The sequence below is a fragment of the Plutella xylostella genome, chromosome 27, assembly GCF_932276165.1.
Source record: "Plutella xylostella chromosome 27, ilPluXylo3.1, whole genome shotgun sequence".
NCBI classification, from domain to species: Eukaryota; Metazoa; Arthropoda; class Insecta; order Lepidoptera; family Plutellidae; genus Plutella; species Plutella xylostella.
Genome location: NC_064007.1, coordinates 8574060 through 8601225, shown reverse-complemented (window position 1 = coordinate 8601225; position 27166 = coordinate 8574060). Strand labels below are relative to the sequence as shown.

The 27166-nt window shown below is 36.0% G+C and overlaps 1 protein-coding gene across 1 annotated transcript; it reads left to right on the top strand.

Annotated features, from left to right (window-relative positions):
• The first annotated feature begins 1152 nt into the window (after nt 1-1152).
• Nucleotides 1153-24151, top strand: LOC105392373 (protein boule). The gene is made up of 4 exons (XM_011563983.3): nt 1153-1859; nt 12389-12451; nt 17804-17957; nt 19211-24151. The coding sequence occupies exons 1-4, from the start codon at nt 1485-1487 to the stop codon at nt 19354-19356; spliced, it is 738 nt and encodes a 245-aa protein (XP_011562285.1). The 5' UTR covers nt 1153-1484; the 3' UTR covers nt 19357-24151.
• The last annotated feature ends 3015 nt before the right edge of the window (nt 24152-27166 follow it).

Sequence of the window (27166 nt, the reverse complement as noted above, 5' to 3'; positions counted from 1 at the left end):
TATCTTTCTCCATAGTAGGTTAGAGCATAACCAGGGATTATTGCTTGACTTTTGATACATCTGTCAAAAATTTTATATGGAGATGACATACCTAGTACCTATTATAAAATGATCAACCTTTCCCTGGTTACGAATGTACGATCTAACCGACTATGGAGAAATAATTAGAGTTTAATGTCCGAGGAACATGTTATTTCATGTCGAAGCTTCCTGAATGCAGCTCAACCAATTGTGTTGCTGTCTCATTGACGAAATTGCTTTGTCTAGCTAGTAGAGTAGCTATATCAAGGTGGTTAGTTACCTCCCTATATAGAATAGATCTGATAGTGTGTGTTTAAACTTACACTTCGTTAAGTAAACTATGTTATAGTGCGACAAACTTATCTGTTCCGGTGAGAGCGAACTAAATTGATCCATATCTCATTATTTACTAATTAATTATATATTGATATAGATTAGATGGGTTTATTGAAACCACAAGAGTGAATTACCACTACTGGCAAACTTAAAATCTTATAGAATGAAGAAATATTAGACAATTACGTGAGCTGTCACCGGAACAGATAAGTTTGTGGCACTGTAAGTTATACTTCGGCCGTTGAGAGAATGCGTTTTTGATTAGTTTTTGACGTTCGCTTATGTCAGGGCCTCGAGTGCGAGTTTTTTTCACAGTTTCGATTTCACTTCTAGATAGGTGAAAAAACTCGCACTCGAGGCACTGGTTTTTCTTTGCAGTCATCAAAATATACATAGGTATTATGTGATTTCGAATGTCAAAAAGGCATTCTATTAACGGCCTATAGTAAAGTAAAAGTTATACCTCCCTATGTAGATAATAACTAGTTAGGTACCTAGTTGGATAGGTATTGTGTGTACAGCCACACACATTATAGGACGTCAGTGTGGCAGTCGAGGCGACTGTAGAACTATCGATTGACCAATAAGTAGGGAGCTGCCCTCAAACAAACCCAACTAACTAGTCAGAATGTGGAACACAGAATACAACACATCTCATAGCCATTATCAATACCAAACACGGCTAATTACACCGCGCAGCGCCATCTATCGTCAGCTAGAGAGAACTACTACAGAGACATCACGTCGAGAGGACCATTGCGATGTCTCATCCGCTAGGTGTCAACCAATGACCTAGTTCCCTCGCACGGTAAAAATAGCTGAACACAATAGCTCAAACTCTATTTTTAGGGCGTGTATCACTAAAATCTTAACCACACACTGTTATCTATCACCTTGTTCCTTACGGCGCGGAAATACAACATATTATTATTGTGGGCAGTCTGAGGCGAGCGCAGCGCACCGCTCCTCCACTCGCAGCGCACAATCGATACCGCCTCACGTCAGTCAGGCCTTGTTTCCCCGGACACTACATTGTCGATTTAGTTGTCGCTAGCTGCCTTAGTTTTTAGTAAACAGGGGTGTTGTTAAAGATGTTTTAGAGGCGTGTTTGAAAAGTTTATTTGAAAATGGAAGCGAATGGCAAGCGGTACATTCGCAGCGACTCGGCGAGCTGCGCTCACATGGTGGAGGAGGGCTCCAACCACACGAGGAAGCCCGTGGACCCCCACGAGAAGCTGAAGGCCCTTCTGAACTCCCCTGATGAGGACACAGACGACAGCCTGCCTCCCTCTGACGCGCCCAAGTTCGGGACAGTGATCCACAACAGGATCTTCGTGGGGGGCTTCTCGCTGACGACCACTGACGAGGACCTGTGGAAGTTCTTCTCGGGGTTCGCGACGGTGACGGCGGCGCGGGTCATCTACGACCGAGCTGGTGTCTCCAAGTGCTACGGCTTCGTCACGTTCGCCAGTCCACGGGTCGCCCGACTGATCGTCAAACAGGCAAGTTGATTCGACTTTTAAACCTTTGTTTGGGCTGTTGTTCGCAGTCGATAAAAGTTTTTTTGACAAATGATTATTTTTTACGGATAGAAAATCCGTTTTTAGACTTAACTTCATTCATGATCTTTACTGTTTTATTCAGTTCCGAAAGGTTTGTTTGCTCAATCGCGAAATCGCTTGACTTGGGATTTAAAAGTTTGCTGGCTTTTGTATGTAAATCTATTAGAAGGGGTTTGAGGCAATCTGTTCGTTGTTTGCTCAGCTGTGTGTTGACGCCTCGTGCAGTGATCGATGGGTTTGCTTCTGCTTCTGATTGAGTTCACATGAGACAAAGCTATTTCGGTTAACATGAATATTTCGCTGAAGCGCTCCGCGATATAGACAAAGGGTAATCTTGGCACGTAATTATTTGGGGCTTACAAGTACCTATGACGGAGCAAGAAAACAAATGTGTTAGCCAAATCGATTGACTGTCGTTGTATAGAATTAACATCATTGACCGGTTTATGTATGTTTAATGTGGTGGCGGTATATAATATACCGCACTCAAAATAATATTGTATATAGGTACTCACGCAGTCGGTGACTTACAGTTCTGTTGCTGTAGCATGGATATGGTTCAATCTCCATTCCTGGTAGAAGGGTGGAGTTAATTAGATACTTTTGCATTGGCCCAGATAATAAAACTGTTGACTTATCTACTCAAGAGAGTCAAGTGATTTATAAATTTTATAATAGATCGATGTTAACTTCTGTTACCGTTTTAACTAGGACAAGTTTAAAGGTATCTTTCATAGTGTTCATAAAAACACTGAATGAGTATTTAATTTTTATGGTATATGCTTTATTAATTCAAGTCCATATCACATGATACCCTAATTTACCCTTCAGTACATGGCTCGAGGCACAACCCATATAAGAGAGAACCGCAACTACATGATACTCATGTATCCATAATATTCCATAATATTATTAAGGAACGAAATATGTAAACGTTGAAATTCCTGAAATTACGCAAACTACCAGAAGGGTCCCGATAATATCGAGTTAGTAACCAAAAACTATTAGGTAAATGATCGGTACCTACGGATATTTGGAGCCCTTATGGAGTGTGGGTGTGGTATAACTATTTAAAAGCTGGTTTTATAGTTAAGGTACTTACTACATGGCTTATTGAGGCTCGTATTCTAGAATCAATCGGTAAGAAGGCAAGTGCCTAACTGTCAAGAGTTGATATACATAAAATATTTATTTAAGTAAGTGATTGAAAAACAAACAATAAATCAATAACGATTAGGTCTATACTCTAGAGGTTTAGGTCTAAAGGTTCCTCATCCAGCCACTAGGTACTAGCTTCGGTAGCTTCCTACTAAAGGTATCACATGATAGTATAATGACTGTGTAACTTAAAATGTTAACGTTGGACTTATTTTTCTACTTTCACACCTTCAGTTCGAAACCCGGAAAAATACTTAAGTAATCGATCATAAATAAAATTTAGTTTCAGAAGCTGAAATTTTGTCCTCCGATAACATAATTTTATCTGCAGAAATATTTATCTTTGACGAAATAGTAGGTTTTTATCTCGTTTTATTATATTAAGTAAGTAGCGAGATAAACGGAGATAGTAAATCTTCAATGTTTTAGGGAAATAAACCTATGAAACTTGGTTGTACGTAGGTAAGTATTATATTACTACACATGTATCGAAAACAAAAGTTACAAGTTTAATAATATTATATTGTACAACTAAAGGGTACAGGACTGAAAATGTTTTTTTCGTACACAAAAAACCTACTTATAGGACAATAGAGGCACTATATTAAACATTACTGTAGCACAAGGGCTGATGATGATGATGAACATTTACAGAACATGTGGTAGATGAGAGGATTTCTAACTTTTCCATAACTAACGAGAAATACACCTTCAACATTAAACTAAAAACCAGTGCAAGATGCGTAATCCTCTACCCACCACTTCACTTTTTACGTGTCTTGTTCAAAAAATTCTACCCAAAAAAAATATCTCACCGTAAAACGAGCTTTAACCCAAATCCCTTAAGTCTAAAACCCGGCGGCAGATTCACACAGAAATGTTTTAAATTCGGAACAGTTTTCGAGACACGTCGAGAGATCGTCGGTCGTGGAGGGTCCTCGCAAGTCCTTACTTCGACAAGGGCCTAACTTGTACAGTGTAGAGATCGACTTGAAACTGGGTCAATAAAGACTTTTCAGCTGTTCCCAGAGGTGGATGGTACCTTGTCGCTTTGTCTCGTGTCGCACAAAGGGAACAGGAGGTTTGAGGACACAGATATTGAAATTTCCCTCCTTATTTTTCACAATGACTTCCTTTATTAAGAAAATGCACGTTTCGTTTGTAAGAAATAACGTGTAATTAAGGACACGGATATTATTGTGATGCGGCTCTTTGAAAGAGATTTCGGCAGCTGTTATTCGTCATAGGTTTTGTTCGTAGGTAACTTCTACGTGTCTTATAGAATAGAATAGAATAGAATAGAATATATTTATTGACAAAAACTTAGCCTATTACAACATGTTTATGATCTAAATAAAGTAGAAGTAGTTAATCTTAAATAATACCGCGTTAACTCACAATTTACATTACACAAGGCTTCGACTGCATGAAATGGCCCTGGCAACCTACACTAGGAGACCTGTATCGTAGGAGCCAGTGTCTTTCGTTCATCACTTGAGTTTCCTACTTGTTAGACATATTTTATATTTTAGTTTTGTAGCTACATATTTAAATATAATAATACAATACTTAGTGCATATAAATATGGTATGATATAAATGAGTATATATATATAAGGGTTATAATTATTCCTAAATGTATATTGTATTTATAGTATGATGAGGACTGTAATGTATATGTCGCAGGCAACTGGTTTAATCTCCTGTTTGATTGAACCACTAGCCCGTTCATTGGATGGCGCTATTCAGTTGTATGACTAAAGGACAACTCGTCAAGTCGTTGATTGTAACGTTCGACGTCTTGACTGAACGTCATTCAGCGAAGTCGTTGAATGGGATATAGTATAGCAACTTTGTAATGTCTGATTAGGGTGAACATCACCAGACAAGAGTCAACAAAAGACTATGTTACAAAGCTCTTATCTCACAAATTAACTAAACAATAACAATAAACGTACCTTCATATTGTTGTTCATAATCATCCAGTTCCGCCACTTTTTTTCTTTGAAACTATCCGCCCGCGGCGTAATAATAGGTAAATCCATGTTGTCACACTATTTTAACACAAATAACGCACTTTAAAGCTAATTTATTTGCAAAAAACTAACAATATAGGTGCTTTTTGTGTCAGCTGTTAGCTGTAAGACGCCATATTTGTTTTATTCACCACCTGACTGATTTTAAGTCAGCTAACTAGTTGGACGTTTTGTGACGCTTGTACAATCAACGTTCGGCCTAGTCATACAACTGAACAGCGCCATCCAATGAACGGGCTAGTGGTTCAATCAAACAGGAGATTAAACCAGTTGCCTGCGACATATATATGACATGTGTGTAGTGACAGTTAATGATAGGTATTTCATGATAACCGTCAGAAGATAACTTTTACAATAAACTGAAAAAATACGATTACTGACCGGAAACACATATGAAATCCATGAAAAAGTCAGCGCTACAGCACCGCGTAACAGCGCGATACAAACAATAAAAGCCTGAAAACATCAAAAGGCTAACCGAAAACACATAAGTCCCGAACCCATTAGTACCCTGGAATTGGACCCACGAAGCGTTCAGAAATGGATTTAATTCCGTCAGCCCGCCCGTATTTCACAGATATTATTATTATCTCAAAACAATGCCGTTAAGTTCTTAACATACCTGAAACAAGTCAAATTATTTTATGTTTCGATAAAAGCAAAAGCATTTTGTTTCGTCATTAATAGCAGGTGGTATTTTAGAGATGTACCTTTTCGGTTTTTAAATGAAAATACAGAATATCAGAGATTGTTGATCCGAGTATTTCAGTCTTATTTAAAACTCGGCCTTGTTCTGGATTCAGTATCCACCAGGTACCATATACTTCCATCATACTATGTATGAAACTGTGGATTGAAACCTCTAACTATCTTTTTACTGCGTAAGTCCGCGTTTTGTATTTAAAAGACAAACAGTGAATAAATTATTCTTTTTCAGCGTAAGTAATAATAATTAAGAATCAATACTTATTGCTTGGTCGCTTTGTTCATCATGTTTAAAAAAAACATTTCTCAAAAAACTCTAATCCAAAGCAGCTCTAGAGCCGAACATTACCGACCAAAAAATGAACAAAGGCACAGCTGTTCCCCAAGTTGTCATATCCAACAACATTCGGGGATAATCCGAGTTATTTCTCAAGGCACGCGACGCGATAATAAATGAAATTCATTCCGCCCCGTCGTATCTCCAGATTTAATCTGGATAACGCTAGGTATTGGACCCAGGCAAGGCTGATTGCTCTGACCTGTTTTCAAAAACACTTTGTAAAGGAGGGGTGTTATAGATTTGACATGACGTGTTGGTACGCCACGGAAAGTGAAACTATAAACATGAACACTATGGTATTTGCCACACTGCCACATTTACAAGCTTAGCAAAAAATATTTTACAATTCTAACTGTGTCACAAACAAGATTTTTCAGAACTTAATTTTTCAGAATAATCCATACACTTAATAATAATATGGGCTCAAACTGAAGGTCCAGTGTGCAGCGACGCAACTTGTATCGGCCTCGCTATGAGCTCATTTTTTTATGTTTTCAGGGTTTCGTACCCGTAGGGACGTTTCGTATTTTATCTGGCTGGAGGTCAGAACCTATAGGCTAATTGTTGTAAATTTATTGGAGTTGAAGATTGCCAATGTATTTTTTGCTGAAAGTGCGCTGGTTTATTTACAGAGATTGAAAAAGTATTTGGATATTCATATCCCATAGGTGTAGATTTAAAAAAAAAATTAAATGGGACCCCATCATAATACATTGAAAAATCATTATCAAAATCGTTCCATAACTGGTGAAAATATCGTTGTCTGGACATACCTACATAAAAAATATACATATGCAGACCAATTGAGAAACTCCTTTTTTTAAGAAGTGTGTAAAAAATCATAAAATTACTTATTTTCGTTAAATTCTCACAAGATTATTTTAGTAAATACGTTTTCTATTATACATTATCTCTTACGAAGCTCGCACGGAAAAGCTGCTTTGAAATAACCAAAAAATATTATAGGTATCACGGTTATCATACGGGACCTTTCACATAAATCAGAATCGCACTTGGCATTTTTATTTCCCTTTAGCATCAACACCCGGCTCTGTCCGTCAGGAATGTTTCAATTTAAACGAAGAATTTTAATAAAAATAATCTAAACTCGTTGCTCAGCGAACATGCACATTCAACAATCAATAGCAATATTACTGCTGAAGCCTTGTTGTTATTAAACAAAAAAATATATAAGAAGTCAAAACGAAATAACACATACGAAGTAGGTATAGTGTCAAATTCGTTGGCAAAAAGTATATAATTATCTCATTCGAATCATTCTAATGCGTGCTTTTGTCATTTTAATTAGCTATTAAGTTACAGTAATGTACGACGCTGATATAGTCACAGACAAATTTGGCTTTTCATAAATGCTGCGTTTAAAATATCTCGACAATTCGTTACGACATACAATTAGTATTCAACATAAGATTGAGCATCTGTAGGCAATGATTTATTTTAATAATTATACAATACAATACAATATAACTTTATTGAACAAAACACACAACATACATTAAATTGTAACAAAAGGAGCGATCTCTTTCAGGCAACCTTTGGGTGAATGAGAGACTTATTGAGTAGAAAAGGAAGGTGTACACGTATTGCATTTAAATACTAGTGATATTTTTATGTTTTAATAATAAATACTTAGATACTTGGCATAACATGGAGGAGGCCTATACCCTGCAGTGGGTTGACATAGGCTGATGATGATGATGATGACTTAGATACATACATACAAATATAATAGATACTTATATACATACATACATACCATATACTTATATAAAGATTTATCTTATTTTTAACTTATACAAAATTATCATTATGACGAAGAATGGAGTGTATAGAAGGGCCGATTTCCATATTTTTTTTGGGGTGATCTTAGTTTAGTAGTGTTCTTAGCCATATTTTATTAAAATCGGCTCAGCCATTCAAAAGTTCTGCGACATTAAGTGTAGAATACCGGGGATTTTTAACGTTGGGTAGGTTACGTTTTAATTATACGGCGGCGGCGGCGTCCGGCGCACCCTGGGCACTGGACTCCTAATAAACCTCCACCCTGTATGTAGGTACCTATACACTTCATATCACCCACCTATTAAACAGCCCTGCATTTAATCTCAAGTCTCGACTCAAAAAACCGTAATTAAAGTAATGGTCCGATAGAAGCCGCAAAACACAATCTTCAGTTGCTGAAAGCCCAAAGAGGTCACGGCATTTGCCTTAAAGCCTTAAAGGGAAATGTCAACGAAAACCACACACATTGAAAGTCAGCCTTCAGTAATGCGGCACAAAGTTCATATTTGGCCTGAATAGGTGAACGGCTAAACGTGTCTCCTTTTCAGTGGTTATACCGCTTGCTTTAGATATGCCTCCCACGGTTGGCATCCATTGGTGGCTGGACGCGGTGGGCGGGTTTATTCACGGAGGTTGACAGGCAATGCATAGTGAAAGGTTTTGTCATTGATTTGCGGAAATTATTTTTTTGAATAGGTAGGCTGAAAATTTAAACTGTTGGTTGAATTTGAAATACAGACCTATGTGCAAAGGTTTTTTGGTATCTTTAGCAATATAATTATAGCAAGAGATCGTCTTGTATGATTGCTAGTAGTACTTAATCACCAAAAAGTTCATGTACGTACTAAGTACACTCACTTTACTGTTAACATTCTAACTTATAAAAAGCTTCGACACCGTAAGCACATTCCCCAACTCGTTAACTTATTTTTCCATCGTAATTTCCTGGACATAAGCCTATGCCAATGCCTCTTATTTTAACCCACATCGATATATTTACGTCGATTTATAACACTCCTTTCTACTCAGGGGGCAAAACGTAGACCTTCAAATTATGTTGAAACGTAGACGGAAAACGTATAATTTATTTTACTAAAGTAATTTCCTTTCGAATAGCTGAGCTGTTACAAGCGCCGGTCTAGTTCACAAATGAAACTGAATTTCTTCAGATATTTCCAGATATTTCAATATCCGTAAAGTGCTGACTCTACATTCAATGCGTTTTTTCACAATAGAAATGGATGTTTTTAGTACACTTTAGACGACCGAATGGCGTAGTGGTTAGTGACCCTGACTACTAAGCCGATGGTCCCGGGTTCGATTCCCGGCTGGGGCAGATATTTGTTTAAACACAGATATTTGTTCTCGGGTCTTGGATATGCCCGTTAAATGGCAATAGGCCCGCCCCCTATTACATTGGGACTAACATAACACTCTGGCGAAAAGTGGGTACAGCAATGCACCTCTGCCTACCCCGCAAGGGAGTACATTAGTACAAGGCGTGAGTGCGTGTGTTAGTACACTTTAGTGCTGAATGTTTTCCTAATGCAGGTTCTTGTAAAAAATGAATTTTAATCCGAAATGGGGTCATTTTGCGACTTTTATAGTATTGGACTACTAATGAGCCATATTTTACCGAAAATAGTACCTAATACTAATACGTTGACTACCTACAAATATGATCAATTGTAATAGTCGGAATTTGATCTAATTTCGATTAAAACTGTCAAATTACTCATAGCGTCAAAAACGTGAGATAGCTAGACGGAATTCTCCCAAGACACGATTCTACAAAATGATCATTAATTATTCAAAATTATCGATGTCTCAAAAAATATGTCGAACGTCAGAAGAGACGGCCGAGGAGCCCCGAGGGGTGTAAAACAATATTTTTTGCAATTTTCCCTCGAACCACGCTCCTTCAACAACTTGGCGTTGTCCTGACAGGACTTTCGCGTTGGTCTTATTCAGTACAATATTCCTGCAGGTGTACAAAAACCGTATCCTATCATACATAAAAATTGCTATGCTCACGACTATAATCCCCGAAGGGATAGTCAAAGGTGACTCATAAGCGAATCACCCGCTTTTTGCTGTATATTTGTACTTACGTGATAGGTATCCCGTCGTACCCATAAATAGTACCTACTTTTGTTTTTTGTAGCGATTGCTTGAAAAAACAAGTAAAATTTTCGGGTTTTCACACAGCTGCTACTGTAAGAAATGGAATCATTTTATAAATGTATTTTTTAAACTTTTTTTCGCATAAACTTTTGGCAATATGGAAACACCGTTTTTAATTCTTAAATACTATGTTAAGTGTACATACCTATTACAACTTAAACACTCTTAAATATCAAAGGCTCAACGTCAGAGGTTCTTTAAAAACATTTCCTATTCCGAAAACCGAGAAAAGTTTCCTAAAGAGCGGTTGTTATTAATCTGGAACAAGAAAAAACACTTCGGTTCACGCAGGGATCGCATTTAGCACCCCTCTTATTCTATACAACAAAGCATTCACAAAGCAATTCAGAAACACCATAGTCGACCGTGCTTTAGGATTAGCCAGTCACATTAGTTTTTTGTTTCTGACTGGCTGTACGTGTACGAACATTGAAAACGTTCCAGCAGTGACATAATACGGAACGGCAATGGCAGGTGGAACTTTTTATTGCTCGTGAGTGTATAAGACACATATGATAAGTAATTTGAGGAGACCTCTTACATGCACCCTAGCTTCTTAGTAGAGTAGTTTAGAGATAGGTAAGGTTCTTGCTTAAATATCCACTACGATCTATTTCGAATATTTTCCTTCCTCGGCCTCAAGGATGAATAATGAATGTTATAAGATCAAAGGTAAGGTTATGTAGGTACTATAAATAGTAAGTTATTTTTGGACACTTGCACGATGGAAAAGAAAGAAAGAAAAATATTTTTATTTGTCTCAATAACACATATTAAAATAAAAATAAACTAAAACTAATAATAAATTAGAGACAAAAAGGGGCAGACTCAGCATCTGCTGCGAGCTGCAGGGCAGCAACGCAACGCTGTTTCTACCCTGTGAGAGACTACTAATTGTATAAATGTAATCCATAACTATGTTAGATTCATTTGTATACAAGTTGTTAAAGGGGTTTATTCTGCACAACTTCTATTCTACCATTTTGTAAATTTATGTTGGTAACGTGACTTTTTTACTCTGGAGTGTGTTTTTTTTTTAATTATTTCACGATTTTCCAAAAGTTGCATAACAAAAGTTGTTCATGTTCATAACACACCCAGAGTCATAATCTTTAAGCTTACGATATCACTTTTGCGACACCCTGTATAGTATGTTTAATATTATTTTTTAAGGAAGTGACCGAATCTTTTTAATAACACATCTGGGTCGCGCTAACCTCGCTTTGATGTGCAACATACAAAGAACTGAAAAGGAAATGATTAAGGTTTAAAAACTTTCGGGTCTTATTAAGGCTTTCACGACTGTCCGTTCGGACCTCTGGTTCGGTTGAAATGTTGACGTCTTTTGAATAAAAGGAGGTCATGGGTGGGGTCGACATGAATTTAATCGAAAAGGTTTTTTTAGGAAACTTAATAATAATATTAATTTAATTCAATATAATAAAAAGGGTGTGTTTGTTGTCTGCGATACAGGTAGGTATAATGTAGCAGCCAGTGTCACAATTTCCCAACTATAGTGCTATACTATAGCCACCGTTTTGATATTTGGTACTATTCGACATATACATATAATGTAAAAAGCTTCCGATCCATACCTTAAACTTAATTAGGCACCAACACCTCCGTAACGTTAGTTTAATAAACTGCCATTTCTATTACTATCACAAGCCTATCCAAACCTCTTACCCACTCCAACCAACCTGCAGAAGTTCAACAAACGGCAACTCTATCGCTGCAAACCTGAACTGAACTCAGGTCCATTAGGGTAAAGTCTAATTTGGTGGGATCGATATTGACCGTGTGTATTTCTGTTTCCAAAGTCTCGTTCTCGCAGAGGCAAGAACCTTTTTTATGAAACTTAATAGGTAATAATATTAATTCAATGTATGTAAGAAAAGGGCGTTTTTTTAGTGTGTCTGCATGTAGATATAATACGAGCAATAAAAAAGTCCCAGAGACAAAAGCACCAAAATGACTCCTGAACGGAAATAATAACGCCATCTGAAATATTGAAGTACATTTAACAGTGCATTAGAATGTTACCAAATAAAAACGTAAATGTGAAGTCCAAATTTTAATAAATATTATAAAAGTCATTTAGGGCGGCATTTTATAAATTGAACTTTTTCAGTACTGTTGATTTTATGATATAAAATGATAATACTATTAATGATATTATTAATGATGCAGATGAAGCAACCAGTATTCTCGATCAATATTGACCGCGTGCATTTCTGTTTGCAGAGCGGGGGCGTCATGTTCTCGCCCCTGGGGCGGCTGCGGGTGGCGCAGGCTGTCCGGAAACAGGTATGTTTGATGGAAAATTTAATAAAAACGTTTGTTCAGTGCACTATAGATACAGAAATCACAATAACCTGTCATAAAAGCAAGAAACAAAAGTCTAGAACCGAAACAGACGGTAGCAGGCACACTTAGCGTGGAATAACTTCCAGACCGATGATGACTTTAGACAGGTAGCCTAGCAGGTACTTGGTGAGGAAGGCTGATAAGCCTAATTCCAGTTGAGGCTTACATTCTTATGATGTCAGCATATAACGATCACCATGTACAATTGTACAGATTTATTCTTCTCGCAAATATTCACTAAAACATACTAGGTATACAGATATGCTCACGACTGTATTCCCCGAAGGAAAGGAATAGTCGCTCGGACGCTCGTCATCGAATACGTATATCAGTTTCACTCATCAATTTTATTCATTAATAGTGGTTTAAACTCGTTACTTAGTGTTTATTTTCAAAAGAAACATAAAGAAGAGTTTCAAGTTCAAGGGAAAGAAAACAGATTGAAAATCTATCAACGGAGTGCGAAGTTACAAGCAAAAACCTAAAGTAAATCTGCACATTTAACGGCTAAGACGGGGTGAGTCATCTACGCTTACCGGCTCTGAGGGCCTTTATTAGTGTTGCGCCGCCGCGCCGCTTCATAGTAAACTCACGCGTCACTTGCTCGCCCGGCCAACTGGTTTTTGTATCGGGGCCTTTATTGCTGTGCATTTTCAATAAAATTATATACGAAGAATATTTTTCCTAATTTTGATTTTACGATGTTGCCGCTAACCAATAAATACTGCTCTGGTTGTCGCGCGCCAATAAAGAACAAGGAGTGTCTGAATTGTTCTGAATGTACGAACACTTATGACCTTGATTGTGGAAATGTGTCCATTAAACGTTTTCAACTCATGACCCCGACCCACAAATTAGGGTGGAAATGCGATGAGTGCCGATGTAAACAGCCTAAAAGTGATAATACCAATACACCGGCACGTGCTGAAGGCTTGAGTGCTCGCGCCGCTCCTGCCCCATTTGCTGAATCGGGGGGGTCCAATGTGACACAGAGGACCAAACAAAAATCAGATTCGTCAAAAAACGCCGCATTTGTAACAGAAGATAGTCTACGTCTAATACTATCAGAAATGATAAAAACAGAAATTCAATCGGCTGTCCAAGAGTCAGTATCACAGAGTATAAAAAATTGTATAACGACGGAGTTTGAAAGGATTAAGAAGGATCTCGCAATGATTCAGGAACTAAAAGAATCAGTTGAGTTTTTCAGCAGTGAATATGACCGAATGGGGACGCAACTAAAAGCTACTGAAGAGCATGTAAAAAAACTGAAGAATGAAAACTTAGCGCTGCTTAATACTGTCAACGATATCTCTACAAGGCTAAACATGATAGAGCTTCATTCAAGGGAAACCAATGTTGAAGTAAATGGTGTACCTGAAAACAAATCAGAAAACATAAATATAATGATCAAACAGTTAGGTGAAGTTGTGTCATGCCCAATCTCAGACAGTGATATTCTTTCCTGTTCTAGAGTAAGAAAACTCGATGATAAAAGCGACCGACCTCGGGCTATAATCGTCAAATTACCTAGCTCAAAGACTAGAGATGAATTGTTGGCTGCCGTAACAAAATATAACAAGGGGAAGCAAAACTCTGAAAAACTAAATTCTGAGCTACTAGGCTATGGAGGTAAAAAGAATGCAGTTTTTGTATCAGAGCATTTACCCCCTTTTTATAAAGCCCTACACGCTGAAACAAGGAAAGTAGCACGTGATATTGGCATCAAATATGTTTGGATTCGGAATGGTCGGATACTAACGAGGAAGGATGACACTGCACCCGCAAAACAAATTAAATGTTACGAATCGCTAAAGCAGTTGTAATACACATAATTATGAAGCGATATTAAATAGGACCATATTATTATTAATTTAAAAATTCAAAATCTACTACCAAAATTTCCGAGGTATGCGGACAAAACTAAATGATATTTATCTAGCGAGCCTAAGAAATGATTACGAAGTTATAGTGGCTACTGAATCTTGGTTGAATGACAGTATTACGGATGCACAGGTCTTTGACTCGAGATATAACATATACCGTAGAGATCGTGCGTCTACCGCACTTGGTGGTATGGATTCTGGTGGTGTAATAATCGCAGTGAAAAAAACATTAAATTCGTGCAGAAAACCTCAGTGGGAAAGTGAATGCGAGGATGTATGGGTAACAGTGAATTTTAGTGGAACCTCGAACAATAAGGATACCATTACTGTATGTGGTGTATACATCCAATCGCCGGTGAAACAAAACTATTTGGACTTATTTCTCGATAACGCAAATAAAGTAATGACTCTCAGCGAACATAAATTCATTATATGTGGTGATTTTAATCTAAGTTTCATTAACTGGTCTCTGGACAACGAAGACGATACTTCCGTTACGTACTTGTCTCCTTCGAATTACCAGTGCAATATGGGTTACTCTCTTACGGACTTCATGTCTCAAAATAACTTGTATCAATTCAATCCTGTTAAAAACCATAATCTTAGAACATTAGATCTTGTGCTATGTAACTTCCAAGGTCCAATTGTACGTGCAAGTACTGATTTCCTAGTAAAAATTGATAAACACCACCCTCCCATAGAAATTGATATAACAACTCATAGTTCCGCCATACCGAAAAGCAAACAATTCGCAACACATAACTTTAAAAAGGCTGACTATACAACTGTTAATCAAGCACTACAGGAGGTTGACTGGTGTAATCAATTAGAAGGCTGTAAGAATGTTAATGCAATGGTTGATTTGTTCTATAAAATTATTTGGACTATCATCGATAAGACTATTCCCAAGTGTAAATATCGTTCTCGTAAATACCCTGCTTGGTTTACAGTGAATATTATTAAGTTAATTAAAGAAAAAGAGAAAATACGCTTAAGATTTAAGCATCATAAAAATCCCCGCGATAAACTTGAACTTCAGCTAATGAATAAACGCTTAGATTCAGCTATACGTTATTCCTATAGGAAATACGTGAATTCAATAGAGTCATCAATTGCTTCAAACCCAAAGAAATTCTGGTCCTTTCTGAAAGAAAAAAGAGAATGCCATAGAGCTATGCCTAATGTTATGTATCTTGATGATATATCGGCTGATACCAACACAAATATTTGTAACCTCTTTGTCAGACAATTTTCTTCTGTTTATAGTTCAGACACCATGCCATCGTCTAATACTCCATGTACCAATTCGATTGATATGTTCCCTCAGAACTGCTTGCACAGTGTTACAGTAAATGAATTAACCATTCTAAAAATAATTAAAAAAATTGATCCCTGTAAAGGAGCTGGCCCAGATGGTATCCCGCCAATATTTATAAAAAGATGTGCTAAGTATTTAACACAGCCCTTAAAACTTATATTTAACAAGTCTCTCTCTAGCTCGACTTTTCCATCTACTTGGAAGTTAGCAAATGTAATACCAATACATAAAGGTGGCAATGAATCGGACATTAAAAAATATCGCCCAATATCAATTTTGTCGATTTTCTCCAAGCTTCTGGAATCGGTAGTCTGTCCTATCTTGGTGAACCATTCTAAAGCCTTGATCACACCTCAACAACATGGGTTTGTTAAGAATAGATCAACAGTAAGCAACCTTCTCTCCTACGTTACAGACTTGATAAAAACAGTGGATGATAGAGGTGAAGTTGATGCTATATACACCGACTTCAGCAGCGCATTTGACAAAGTAAATCATGAGCTACTAATCAATAAATTGAGGTCATATGGAATTCATGGATCATTGCTGGGCTGGTTTGAGTCGTATCTTGCTGGAAGAGAGCAAAGAGTTGTGATCTCTGGTTTTAAGAGTGATATAACATATATTGCGAAGTCAGGAGTACCGCAGGGTTCACATCTTGGTCCAATATTGTTCAACCTGTTTGTCAATGATATTGTTAAAGTTATTAAACACAGCAAGTGTCTCCTGTTTGCTGATGACTTGAAGTTGTACCGTACTATAAATAACGAACAGGATACTCTTCTTCTACAAAGAGACTTAAATGCTGTCTTTAAATGGTGCAATGATAACAAAATGATTTTAAATAGCAGCAAATGCTACCATATTAAATTCACAAAACGAAAACATACAGTCAAATTTGAATATAAAATAGACAATATACCACTTTCTTCAGTATCAACAATTCGAGATTTGGGTGTGACTTTTGACACCAAGTTAACATTTAGCCAACACATAGATAATATTGTAAATAAAGCATCTAAAATGTTGGGATTCCTGAAAAGATCATGCTGTGAATTCAATAAAGCAAAGACACTATTAATAGTCTATAATGCTCTTGTACGCAGCCAACTTGAATATGCGTCCCCTATATGGCATCCTAATTACCAAGTGCACAGTGACAGAATTGAACGAATCCAACGGAAATTCAAAAAATACCTCGCTTACAAAGATAGAGAATGCCCTTATAGAAGCCATTATAGTGAAAGATTGAGGCACTTTAAGGTCCAGTCACTAACAGATCGTAGGAATAATATGGACCTTGCAACTCTCCATAAAATTATCCACGACAAGATTTCATCTCCAGACCTACTAGCATTAGTCAACTTCACAATCCCACGAAGCGGTTTTAGACTTGGTAATAGAAAAATATTTAACCCTCCACCAAATAAAACAAATCTCGGTCGCAACTCACCACTTACACGTATTATGAACAACTATAATCAAATTTATTCTTCCAACCAAAGCATTGACATTTTTAAAAACTCAAATTATAGGATATTTCTGCAATTTGTAAATAAATTATAATATATTTTTATTTTTATAATGCATGCTGCATGAATATTATTAATTGATAATTATATTATTGGATAATTATATTAATTGATAATTAATTTGTAATTTAATTCTGTAATTTATTTGTATAATCTATTTCTCTAATTTAATTTCTGTAATTTAACTTGGATAATTTAATCTTGGAATGTAGGTATATTATTAAGGAAACTGATTTAAAATTATGAATGTTGTGTGTGCCTGTAATTGATAAATTTACACAGAACAGTTAGTATATTTAATTAATAATTTTATAATGATATTGTAAATTTATTGTTGGTGTACCATTTTTTAATAAATAAATAAATAAAGGGGTAGTCCGGGGTTAGCTAGCAAGCGAGTCCCCACTTTTCGTCATTTTCACTCACGTGATAGGTCGCGAGTCGTATCTTCGTTTTTGGAATGAGTACTATGCACTTAGTGTACACATCTAGATATGCAAGTTTACTCACGATGTTTTGCTTCACCAATATGTCCTATTCATTTCTATTCTTCCAGATGAGCCAACTGCCAGTGATAACCTCCGAGGCGGCGCCCCTCCAAGCCCCGCTGTGCTACCAGCTGCTGTGCGCGCCCCCCCTCGCGCCCCAGCCGCTCTGCGCCCCCGTCGATTTGCCGCCCCCCTACGCCATGTATCCGATGCCTTTTGATAGTAAGTCCATATTTGGTTATGCTTTAGGAACCAACGTTAAAAAGCTCTGCACATTTAACACTAAAAGTCGCATAACTTTTGAATAACTAATGATTTTCATGAAACATAGCTAAGAAAACCTATGGCCCAAAAATATAAAACAAAAAATTGGTTCAGTGGTTACAAGTGGGTTTGCTAAAGGAGCTTCCTTGAGTGACGTTTGGGGCCGATCTCAAGGGGCAAGCAAATCGCGACGATACTATCGTTGTGTCACGCATTTCTATATACTCTCATAGAAGGTATCCACACGGGGAAAGGTCTCTCATCGCGATTCTCTCATTCTCCCTGTGAAGACACCCCCATAAAAAAAGTTTACTTGATTAAAATAAAACACCTTTGCTATAATTAGGTTTTCTTGTTTAGGTAAACAAGAGTGTTGAAAAACCATAACAAAACTCGTTTTCTGCTGTATAATAGCTGTAAATATTTGCACGCCCCAAAAAAGGGGTGCAGAATTCATTTTGTGTACCTACTTCATTCGTACGCATAAAATGGTTCAAGAATGTCTAAGATCGCATTCGTTCCTCGTAGTAAACCAGAAATATGCTTCCTATTAATCATTTCGTCCTACATAAAGAATAAAGGCCTGTATTGTATACACGCGTGTAGGGAATTACTTCTACTAGGAATATGCTGAGTCATGGCATCAATAATATTTTGATACAGGCCTTTTGGTATTAGCGTCTCTAACAGCCTTGTACTTTTTGTTTGCTTGTATTTTTCAGAGCCCCAACTTTAATAAGACTCAAATGACTAGTAAAATTGGCTTTTCTAAACCTTTTACAAACGAGTATAAATAGATTTTCTAACTCAATTGTTTTAACTTAATATAACTATCTGCTAATACTGATATAATGCTTAGCGTTTTTTTTTTCTGGTTACATACGAAATTAAGTATAAGATGGCATATTCTTTGGTTCTTCACGTCGTTATAGCTCTAGTACTACCGTCTATGTATATGTATCATAAGCATAAGCCTTACAGGGTGATGTAAATTAGGTACACATTAGCAGTTGAGCAATGAATTGATATTATGGTTATAGCTTTTAACTGGTTAACTGTACCATTACCGTTTTTGAACATCGGTATAGTGACCCAATGTATGCTAATCCTATCAACCTATAAGGATTAGGTGACGATACCGATGGTACCTATATATCATTGTATACGTCTATAGAATCCAGCACTAACCATCCCCCGTCACCTCTTTCTAGCGGCGCAGCTCTACGCACCCCCGACGCAGTACACCCTGGTGCCGGCGCCCTACCCCGCCCAGTGCTGCGAGCCGGCCTGCTGCACCCCCCTGGACAAGCAGCCCCGCGCCCCGCCGCCGCCCTTGCACCCCGCCTACATCTACTGAGCCAACGACCAAAGGACCGTACTGCTTTGGAGATAAGCCGCGCCCGCGCCTCGCCACGGTCCTTCGGTCCCACTTTTCGCGAAATTTTGAGTACGCGCTTGGTTGGTTATGAAAGGTTTAGTTTTGGGAAGGTATTTAAGTAGCAGTTTCACCTTGAAAGTTTTCGGTTTGCTCGGCTTCCAAAAGACTCATTTGTTTTTGATCAATTTAATGTTATAGTTGTCGCAGTATGTTCCTTTTGCTCAAGTCTTCCAACTTCAGTGCTCATGCTCAATCAGTGAAACTTTCTGTATTCGTCATAATTTTAAGTCGATAATCCCGTATTTATACTTAATTATTATGTGTCTTTTAACTCTTGATGTGGTGTATCAACTGTCGAGTGTATCTTTGTACTGTAAAGTGTTCATGAAACCTCAGATGGTCTTCTTCCAATGAAGTCCCGTATAAAAAACGGCCTGCTTTCTCTTATATATCCTATACTTAGTTAGGTATGTATCACGATACTTACATATTTCTAGATCTTTAAGAAATATCTAATATAATCTTTGTGAGAGTGAAATATACTATTCAATGTGATCGCTGGGTCTGTTGCTTCGACTCTACATCTCGTTCAATTTGAAAACAATAATCACAGTTCTAATAAATTAGATGTCATTAAAATTGAATGTGGTGTAGTAGTTACTACGTTTTAATAATAATAAAAATGTATTTACCTACGTGCTTCGTTAGCACAACGAATTATATTAATTAGCACACAAATCTAAGATGATAAATAATTATTTAGAAAAGACGTTACCTCTTAAAAAAGACAAAATCGTTGTTGAATGAATATTTGTTATCCTTTAAAAGGATTTTGTTTTACCATGTTTTAGAATTTGTTTTACCCTTTGGTACTCTTATAGAGCTAATGGATTAATGGTTAAGTTATTATTGTTGATATTTATATTTATGTATTAAGGGTCCAACTAAGTGGGCAAATGGATCCTGGAGTTTTAGTGGGATCTGTGATAGAACAATAGTGGAGCGAGCCGCGCCGCCGCGCGAATGCATATCCGGTTAAATAATGTAAAAGCTATGATTTGAAAATCTAGAATCTATTTGCGCCCAATCCCGAGATGTAATCAGCATGCAATAACTAATGTTTAAGTTTTGATTTAAATAATAATTATAATAGAGTTGTTAAGTTTTAATAAATGGCAATCGTTTTGCGAATCGTCAAGTTTGTGATATCAAATTTCATTGAAATAGTAAGTGACAATCATCAGTGCAGTTTTAGATGATCTTTCAGTTAGGTGTAAGGTTGTCGTTGTTGATAATGTTGACTCTCAGAATGCTGAACACAGAAATTGTCAAGTGTTATTAATATCATAGGACCAAATAAATTTTGGAGCAAGCAACACGAATTCTGTATTTTGATATTATAGAATGGTTGGTCTAACTCTACTGTCACAAAGAAAAAAAAATCAAAAATATTATACGTAATTCATGATTGTTGAATGTGAGTATTAAATTTTGATGTTGTATTTAATCGATCACTTTTAGAATAAGCCTTTGTCTCAATTATTACTATACTTCATTATACGATTAGTATTACTGAAAACGCTGTCAATTCGTCTTGGATTTTTACACATATTTATTGTGTATTGTTAGTTTTAAGTGTAGTCTCTAAAACGGCGATAAAATCTTACACGTACGTGGCTTTTTTGCTCAATTTGTTATTGTTTGACTATCACTACTGTCTGATAGACACTATCCTTAACGGCTTTCAAATACAAATTAAGTTCCTTATTGATGTTGTTTTACACAAAATTCTGAGATGTTAACGTTTGTATAACTATTAAGGTGTTCACGATTCTAAGTGTGTTCGATGTTATTGCAAGTTTATCTTTAACTCAGTACAAGGAATTTTTATATCGAAACAAAGTATGAAACTATATTCACAATTGCAGATTCTATGTACATGTTATATCACTCGTATACACTGCTTGTACCAATTTGCGTGGCCTCCTAGCAACTCTATAAAATGCTAACATATCGACTATGATGAATCAATAATTAAAGCTATTTTTTGTATATCTATCTTGTATATAATCTTTCGCTAGATGGATTTAGATTTCTGATGGTAACTAACGTATTTTAGACAATACTTATATGATAGATTATTAAATAATAGACGAATATTTATAATTTAGATAATTATACTTATAATATATTAAAAAACGAATCGTTAAAACTGATAGTGAAATTGTAGATTATACTACTACGTAGCAGATCTTTTAAATGTTCTTGTTAATTTACCAGCTTGTTGTAGCTACTATCATTAAAATCAAAAAAGGTTGCTTCATATTAATTAGAATTTATCACTTCGCCGGCAGAAGTAAAGCCACGCGCTCGTTAGCTTCCGATCGTCGACTCTGACTTTCAAATATTTGCGTAAACACACTCTTGATAACATCTTGATTAATACGAAGTAAGCTTATTGAAGAATCCGTCTCAATTTCGTATTACGGTATAACACATAATAATGTACAGGGACGACGACAATACACATTCGTTACATTGTTTTAGAGATGACTGTGTCTGATGACGTCATTGTCCTTTGAGGATTAATGGAGGGCGTTAGAGTATTGGCATGTTACTATTGTTACCGTTAATATTTACAAAATAATGTCTGATTAACACGGAGAAGTAGATTCTTGTCTATTTACTTAACTCATAGCAAAAGTTAAGGACGGTGTTCACAAATGAGGTTAGAGTCCGATAAAATTTTCTTTAAATGAGTAAAGATGAGTAAATGTAAGCGTCCACCTTTAGACATCCTATGCAACGGACGCACCATAGTCAGTATTCTTTTTATAGAAATTCACAAAATAGCGTCCACTTCATCGGCGTTGCCGGTACGTACTATAAAGATAGGTGGACTCTTAACTTCAGACATCAGTGTCTGAAATTACAAAGTGTTGCTCTAATAAAGTTTTTGGTGTTAGCACTCGTTTCTATCGCAGGTTTGTCGGGCTCTAGTTTGTTTTGGTGATATTGTTATTTCCTGTCAAAAACAAACATGCTAATTTGCTTACATGTTGCAAAAGTTGCTCATCAATACCTAATATTTTAAATACTATTGGAGTTGAATACTGTAACGTGTTTCTTGTAACCTTTGTAAAGAAAGTGTAAAAACGATATGATCCTAAAATATACAGTTCAATCCAAGCGGCCAATTTCATGTTTTTACAAGTATATTTTTGTTTGTCGTGTGACTGATAATGTTGAACAAATATGATGGTATGTCTTGCATAGTAAAAAAACTGTCTTGGCCCAGGCAGAAACCTTTTGATAGATCTTTACAACTTTATGACCCATGTTTTGTTGTGATAGTTTTACCCTATTGAAATCACGGTAACTCTACATAATATTATTTATTGATAGATAATTTCATAGCAATATTTAAAATGTTGACTACTTTTAAGAACACTTTAGATTGCCATGCGTAGGAAGCTTCAGTGATCGACCACTTTGTAGAAATAACGAAGCTCTCAGACAAATTTAGGACGAAAAGGAAATCATTTATTGCTATACGTAACATTTTCTTAAGTAGAAATAACTAACTATTAAAAAATATTATGTACCTAATCACGAATTTAGATTTATGGTTAAAACTCTGTTTCTTTAGTTGCCAAGTTATTCCTACCTTTTAAAACCATTTTCATTTTATTTGGTGCTACTGTAAAACTGTAATAGAACTTATAGTTACAGTGTATATGTATAACAGAGTCGTTGTCGAACAGATTGGATACTATCAGAATATTGATTTGATGTTGTTTTGTATCAGTTACTTCGATTTTTGTTATATCATTTACACATAATTTACAGGATACAAATTGTACTTTTCTATATGCATAAAATAAATGATTGCTTAATTTTTTATTTATGATGATGGCAGAAAAATATTATTAAAATGTTTCTTAAATTAAGTCCGTAGTAATAATAATAATTACTAATAAACTAGTAGTCGTGATCATTCTTATCATTACGCACACGATAATAATAATTACTGATAATCGAATTATTGATAAGTTGAACCTACCATTGTATCATCGAATATTATTGTTGATTGTTATCGTAAAATAATAATTGTCTAGATATTTATTGTATGTGATATTGTTACTGATATAATAGATATTTTGATGCTAAAGTATGAAATCGATTATTCTATATCCATCTTGTTGACTCTTGTGTCTAGTCTAGTTATAAACGATTCTCTTTTAAGATCTAGATGTATTCATAGAAACAAATGAAATCTTACGCTACTCGCCTTCTTCATAAAAATATATCATCGCATAAGTGTATTTACTGGTATATTATACTGTATATTATATAAACCAGTTTTTTTTGGTATTAGAAGACAAATATTTATAACTGACCTCTAAGTTGCATTGAGAAAATATATCAATTCGGTACCTACCAGCTAATTTAACCATTTGTTTGAGGCCATTTAGTTTACAATAACCCGATTATAATTTATTTAACATATTTTTGAATAGCCATACAAATCTTTCTATTTATGTAGGTATAATATGAAGTATGTAGGTATCTACTACAGAATTCTTATTCTACAATTTTTCAAAAAAATTGCACAAAATTACAATTGGTTTTATCTATCTGTCAAAATTATCCGTAACTATGATTTAACTGGATGTTTCAATAATATCTTTTATAGTCTTAAGATATAATTAGTATTAAGATGAAGCAATAAAGTATGTTTAGCTTTTAAGGTATTAAAATAATTAATGGATAATATTGTGTTTAATTTGACCTAATCCCTTTGAGAAATACGCCATCTTGGTTTATCCTTTCGTGAACCTAAAAGCGTACATTGTTCTTTAAAAGTATTTAAACAAGAGCTAGATTACTAATATATAATATAACACAGTCATATTTTTGTTGTGATCAATTTACTTATCCTCTACAATATTTTTTGACGAACCCAAAAATCGCAGTACACAAAGATATCAGAATGAACAGTGGACTTAAATATAACAATGATCAATTCAAAAAACACTCAGGAGCAAAGAAAAAGTTCCATTGTTATAATTGCACGAAATTATTAGTAAAAGGAGAAGGTTAGCTTATGATAGTATCGTCGCAATTTTCTCGCTTGCGGAGGCGGCCCCTAAGCGACTTACACTTGCCTGTTTTAGTTGTATCATAGATATTACAAAATTAAAAGAGACAGAATAAAATATATCCTTATTTTACTACTTAAGTTCGACTATGGAACTAAAGTAGAGTCCAGATATCTAAGTCCGAAACTAAAATCAGAATTACAAAATTCGCGAAAAAAAAACATTGTCCATAGTAAAAAGTCACGTGACCCCTTCACATGTAGGTTTCGGCTTAGTACTTTACCTTTTTGCAACACCCTGTATATGGACAAATTTATATGTAGCATCTTATACACGAAAGAATGCAGTGTCTACACTCACCTTTATGCAACACCCTGTATAAAATTGTGTTAAGGTTTTAAATTAACCGCTTGATCCGTTAAAATCAGTCGTAATATAAATTTATCGTCGTCAGGCGCGATATCGCGGCTTCGGGACGCAAAAGATTGCAGTGTCAATCACTTATAAACGAGTAAGTACACTTATACACATACACATATATACAGGGCTGATTTTTCAATAGTCAGACAAGTGTTATCTGAGGAATAAATTTGTTGAGGAATAAACTTCAGATAACACTTATCTGACCATTGAAAAATCAGTTCACAGTCATGTAAACCTTACAACCGCCCTTTTCCAGACTAAAAACTAGAGACCAAGCCATTTTAAATCGAAAATAAATCGAAGTGTGTGACAGAGGGAGACGCCAGTACATGCATTTCTTTTTGGCATTCGCTCCCGAACAGTCAGTAGTGTATGGCGTAGGCCCCGCTTGTACTATGGACAAACGGATAGTCTAAATTATTATATCATACATAAATATTCCGTCGCTATGCCACAGTATATGTGGGGTTCTCACATGGTTTATATTAAAGATAATAATTCTAGATCAGACTGTGTGAAGTGATTGGATGATGTGTGCTGGGGATAGTGTGTTGTTGCTTGCAAAATAAAATAATTAGTTTTTTAGTTGTCTATGCTTAGAAATTAATTTACAATCCATGTATAAAGTCATGAAAACGGAAATGGATTCTATGTGTGAAATGTATTAGTCGTTATACTACAGATCCATACATCTGAATTCTTAATATTCTTCATTGTTGCTTTGAGCGTATCGTATTAGGCAGGAATATTTAAATTTAATTTTATCACCGGAATTAAATTACGATAAAATATACATATAACGATTGATTTCCAATCTGTTTTATTAAAATACTACATAAAATACTGTCCCTGTATTAAGCGCAATAAGTTTTTTTAAAAATTTAGAATTGTGAAAAGAAGTAAAAATAACAATACCATATCCTAACCTGCCTTATACTGCGGAGGCATAATATAGTCTCCATTTTCTTAGAGGACGTCCTGCACAGGCCCCATAAGAACCCAAACTACCAAACGTATTAACTCCACTAGCCTTGCCAACCACCACTGACCCCTTTCTCTACAGTCTTAGAACACAAAATTCCATATCAACGTCGTAGAGTTACGTCATTTGATGGTAAAGTCGTTCATATCGAGACCAGTCGGCGCGGTTTGCTAGAGGAAATCCCGCTTCTTAATTTAGGGTTAAAATATAACCCGGCCGGGTAGGGGAGGGGGGGCAAGGTCACGTCACGTCACGTCAGCGCCGTGTGCGTGTGCTTTACCTCGGAGCTCGACAAACAGGTATATTGACCTCAGGTGGAACGGTATGACCTGTTTTCTGATGAATATTCAAGGAGTGGCTTTTGTTAAGAGATTGTTCTTGTGAGCGTGTCGGTGACAAATACTAGAACTAGAACTGTTATTGTTGAATTTATAATACCTCTAGTTACAATGTTTGTGTTTCGACGGTTGTAGATTGTGTGGTAAGATAGATATATTATTTATGATAGATATTTGTATACCACAACAGGAAACAATTATAGAAGGTTTAACTGAAAAATGTAGTAACTGGTAACTACGACAAGGATATATAAAAGATAGTAACAATATTTTGTTAACCTCCTCGTTAGCTACTAGCGATTCCCAAACCATTATTTATTTATGGGACACTAACCTATATACTATCCAGGCAACTCTATCTTAAAAACCGATTAATTATCATATTTTTTCAATTCCACTTCTCGAATAAGTAATTAAATATTGCCATTCACCACGGTGACAAACCGTACTTCAAATAAATCCTAACTAATATTATTAATGCGAAAGTAACTCTGTCTGTCTGTCTGTTACTCTTTCACGCCAAAACTACTGAACGGATTTGAATGAAATTTGGTGTACATATGGTCTAGACCCTGAGAAAGAACATAAGCTACTTTTTATTCCGGAATTTCCACGGGATTTTTTTTAAGGCAAAGCGAAGCTCGCGGGAACACCTAGTTTCTCATAAATTTAAACTACGCTCGTTGCACCTTTATGTTTTGTTAACTGAATACTGTACAGCAACCTCTTAATCTAATTCACAAGTCCACTTAATATATAGTTTAGCGATAGAGGTCTGGCTTCCTCCAGCAGACACTATAACCATATTGAAGTATTATCGTCAGTAATATCGGCTCTGTCTGTTCGCTGACTCAGCACTCTCGTGCTGTCTGAATGTTCAGTATACTGTGTTGTGTGGTGAAATGGTTTCTCTTGTTGGGAAATTGAATCGATAGTTTTGTTTG

Coding starts and splice junctions, on each gene's coding strand:
- LOC105392373 (XM_011563983.3), top strand. CDS start 1,485: ATGGAAGCGAATGGCAAGCGGTACATTCGCAGCGACTCGGCGAGCTGC. Junction 1,860..12,388: donor CCCGACTGATCGTCAAACAG/GCAAGTTGATTC, acceptor TTCTGTTTGCAG/AGCGGGGGCGTCATGTTCTC. Junction 17,958..19,210: donor GTATCCGATGCCTTTTGATA/GTAAGTCCATAT, acceptor ACCTCTTTCTAG/CGGCGCAGCTCTACGCACCC.